A 4,635-nucleotide genomic window follows, 5' to 3' on the forward strand; every position below is an offset into this window, starting at 1 on the left:
CGGGAGGTGAGGTCAGTATTATAACTTCAGTGTTTGCTCATTTTCATGTGGAGCCGACCGGGGTTAGTTGTCACACTCTTTTTCACTTCCATTAATATTGATCACTTTAGATTTTTTTTGACGTTACATGTTCTGTGTAACAATATCAAATTCAGAATTCACACAAAAAAAATCTAAATTCACACAAAAAAATATTAAGACAGCTTGGTTGTGAAAGTTTTAAAATGAATATATTAAACCAATGCTAGAGAAGAAGACAACAACTTTGGCTGAAAAATAGAACTGCATACCCCTTTTTTAACCATATAAAGATATGACAGAGAATAGTAAGAGTCTGTAACATGATCAAAACTACTGCAAAGAAACTACAATCATGACTGGAAACGAGAACAGAATGGGGCAAAATGCAATTTAAAAGTCACTGTAAAGTACAGCGGTAAAGTTAACCACAAGAAATACAAAACATGCGGCATGTGACAAAGGAAGCCATTTTGAGATCAAGTCCTTCGACAACTTCCCTATGACACATAGCCAGTTTCATTTTAAGTGTCATCGGCTGAAATGGCGGATAGTTTCTCATTTGGTTGTTTGTGCACCTCTGAATAAACTGTATGGTCTGTTTCAGGGGGGATTGTAGGTTTTTTGTGTTGTCCTAATGTCCAGTAGACTGTGATGGGTCGATCATTTCCCGTTTTCTCTCGTGTCTGGTCTTCAGCCTAATGAAATGCATAGAGAGTGTTTTTTTAATCCCTCACTGAAATAAAATTAAATAAAATATATATTAGTATATACACACACACACACACACACACATATATATATATATATATATATATATATATATATATATATATATATATATATTAGGGGTGGCATGGTTCAACCTTTCCACGATTCATTTTTTTTCCTGGTTTTCGGCACAGTTCGGTATGTGCTATGTTTATGGAAAAACTACTTTCTAATAAAAATGTAGAAATAAGAAGATTCTATCCAACTACAAGCAACAGCACAAATAAATACAACAGAGTAAAGATACAAAAAATAAACAGTGATTATCAGTTGTTTTTTTTTTTTTTTTGGTACTCTAGGTCTATCATTAGTTTTTAGGTACAGAAAAAACAGAATTGAATATTAGATTGTTTAAATTAAAGAGTATTCTTTATTAGAGTTACAAAAGATTTTTAATCAAGAGCAGTGAGTGGTTTCTTTGTTGCTGCTGTTCAATTAATATAAAGACTGCCACTTTAAGAGAATGCACTGATACATTAGGCCTACGTGTAGGCGGCCATGTCTGCTATAGGATACTTACCTTTTGACCAAAATTTTCTGAGGCATGGGTTTGTGCGCTTCGAGTGAGCGCATGCACAATTCAGTTAAGTTCAACCGCGCCACGCCTAATATATATATTTAGATTATTAGAGTACATTTTACAAAAAAAAATAAAAAAAATTAAAAAATACAATTTTATTTGTTTTTCATGCATAATTCAGTGTGTTACTTGTGGTTCCTTTTAATTGCTTGTGAAATTGAGAAAGGACACGTGAATCAAGCAAGAAAACAAAAGTACAAAAACACTGCACAGTTGCAGGAACATCAACACTTTCATCCAGATGTAATGCACAACAAATATATAATAATATGTCCTGGGACATAACAAATAAAAAAAAAAAAAGTCTAAATATCTACACTTTATAGGTGTCTATAGTTACATCCTTTAACATTGACACAACCTGTGCATTGTGCTAAAGGCTTTTGAAGTGGAAAAAATTATGTTCTTTAGATAAACAAGTTGTTCATCACACTGAGAATTTCTTTTTTTTTTTTTTTTTTTTTTTAGATGATGTGTTTATGTTTGATATACTACTGAAGACAACATGAAGATATAGGTTTGAATAGTTTGGGAACCGCTGATTTATAGATGGAAGCTTTGTGTTACTGAAACCAAAACATTAATACATACAAATAACCAATCATTACAGAAATAGATGTACATGATATATCCTCCCATATTATTTTGCATTATATTGAACATGATTAATAAGAACTACACTGCATGAGAACACATGGTGTCTGCGAGCTTAGTGATGAACAGTAGTTTGAAGCTTACCTCAACTTGAGCATAGACTGTATTACCTTCTATCTCCTCCTGAGCACCTGTGAGGTTTAGAATGTGCAGCAACATATCAGCATCAAGACTTATCAAATAATAGTACATAATAGTAAATAATATATATATATAACATCCTTTTTTTCTACTTTACAAAAGCAGTAAAGTACTTAATTGATCAAACAAATGAACACAGAAATCAGTTTTTTTTTCATAGAGAATGAGGCAACATGGACATACCTTTTTTATACTTGATGTACAGAAAGCCTAAAAGACTCAAAATGCACAATGACACCAAACAAACAACTGGCCACAGGAAATAAGACACAGTCTGGTCATTGATTAAATCATTCTCTGGAAAATAAGACGCATGTCATTAAGAGTACAGTTGTCAGTTCAGTTGAGCAGTTAGATTAGATTTATTAAACCAAAATGAGCTATTTGATTTTAAGAGATGTTGATTTTTTACTCTGAATGTTTGAGTGTCTTTGTGTTTGGTCAGATACCTTTATAAATGCAGAGCTCTTCGATGTTTTTTCTGTCTTGTTTCCAGCTGACAGGGCTGCTATGGTTACAGATGATGGATTCTTCACTGCAGTCCAGGATGAGAGTGTTGATATGTGATGTCACTTCCTGTGGAGAACAGCTGTTGTTCTGATAGCTGGAGTTAATCATGAGCTCATGAGCTCTGCATGTGAAGTTCACAGTACAGGAGTCACTGCTGAACCAGTTTGAGTTCACAGTCAGCACAGGAGCCTCCACAGAGTCTGAAACACACATTTTTTTTTTTATGTAACACAAAGATACATCAAATGATCAACTATAGAAGAAACAACCTTGTGTTTGAAATGGAAAATACTATATTCTCTCACTATTGTAGGATATTATTTTCCAGTATCTGTTTATGTAATGTACATCATGACTGCATGTGCGTGACAAAAATTTTGAGCATATGCACAAAATATATGTACATATAATTTACAATTGTGTATTCTTTTTAAATACATAAACATTTTATTTTAATACTTATGCTTTAGAAGATTGCACAGAATGAAAGACTGAGCATAAATTAGTCTTTTGACCTGAACAAGGCAAACAAAATTACACTCACCTATAACAGATACTCTGTATGTAACAATATTGTTGTCTGATTCTGCAGCTGCTATTGCTGTGTAGAGTCCACTGTCTGTCTTCTGCATGTTCTTCAGTGTCAGAGAGAAGGTTGTATCATTGAAAACCACTCTGTCCTTGTAGGAAGAGTAAAGTTTTACTTCTTTAGTTTTATAAAAATATTTAACTATATTCTCAGATTTATTTTTTTTCCAGGATAAATCATCAAACTCTGGTAGTTGTTGTGTCTGTATATCCAGGTGAACAGAAGCTCCCGTCTGAACAAACACAGAGATCTCAGCACTGAACCCTGAAGAGAGAAAAAGATGCCCAATTTTGAAAAAAGTGTACTACAGGCCAAGTGAATTCACCAGAGTTTTATGCTGTTCTCATGTATGTATGTATGTATGTATGTAGTATTTTAATTTAATAAATAATACTGCACATATAATAATACATATATCTGGAGCTTTGTCTCTGCTTAAAGATTCTAATTCAAACTTTGTAGACCTTGTACTCTGTTTCAACCTGATTGTCTCATTTTTTTCCGTTATTAATATTAGATTTATTGCAGACAGCATAAGGAAAGAAAAAAATATGGTTATTTTGATACATTTCTGCTCACATACATATTATATATTACATATTTTAATGAATGTGTTTTACCTGTTTTGAAGGTTAGAAGACAAAGAATGAATCTGAGTAAGCGATTTAATGCCATTGTCATGAATTTAAAACTTGAAAAGAAACAGAACTCAAAATCACTGCTGTTGCAATGATTTCCTAATAGATACGGAAGTTCGCCCAAAGAAACCAAATTCCTGAAACTAAATACAGCAGCATATTCTGTTACTGGTGTCAAGATGCATATAAGCTAAAAAAAGAGGAAACTGAGGAAACTCCAAATTTGTTGGGAATTGGTGAGGAGTCTCATGAAAGAGTTTTAGCTCAGCTTGGTCTGTGATAGAAACATGAGTTTACTCTGCTGAAGGCCTATGTGTGAATTAACTATTTCACTAAAAAAGCTAAAGTTGATCAGAAATAGGAATATCCTCATAACATCATGGCAATGCATGTAAGGATGTGCACACATAGTTCTCCCAAAAAGTGAAAACGGTCATCATTTACTCACCCTCAGTTGTTCAAAACATGTATGAGATTTTTTTTTCTTCTGCTGAACACAAAAGAAAATGAAAGTGAAGTACAGCCAAGTATGGTGACCCATTCTCAGAATACATGCTCTGCATTTAACCCATCCAAAGTGCACACAAACATACCATGAACACACACCTGGAGCAGTGGGCAGGCATTTATGCTGCGGCACTCCCGGGGAGAAACAGGGGTTTGGAGCCTTGATCTAAGCACCTAAATCATGGTATTGCCAGCCCGAGACTTGAACCCACAACCCAAGGGTTACA

General features: G+C 33.9%; 1 protein-coding gene across 1 annotated transcript; it reads right to left on the reverse strand.

The window, feature by feature from the left end:
• Positions 1-2,252: 2,252 nt before the first annotated feature.
• Positions 2,253-4,403, reverse strand: LOC113046213 (SLAM family member 7-like). Its single transcript, XM_026207150.1, has 4 exons — positions 3,884-4,403; positions 3,219-3,527; positions 2,614-2,874; positions 2,253-2,461 (listed from the first exon to the last, which is right to left on the reverse strand). The coding sequence occupies exons 1-4, from the start codon at positions 3,942-3,944 to the stop codon at positions 2,319-2,321; spliced, it is 774 nt and encodes a 257-aa protein (XP_026062935.1). The 5' UTR covers positions 3,945-4,403; the 3' UTR covers positions 2,253-2,318.
• Positions 4,404-4,635: the final 232 nt, after the last annotated feature.

This window comes from Carassius auratus, chromosome 27, assembly GCF_003368295.1.
Source record: "Carassius auratus strain Wakin chromosome 27, ASM336829v1, whole genome shotgun sequence".
NCBI lineage: Eukaryota > Metazoa > Chordata > Actinopteri > Cypriniformes > Cyprinidae > Carassius > Carassius auratus.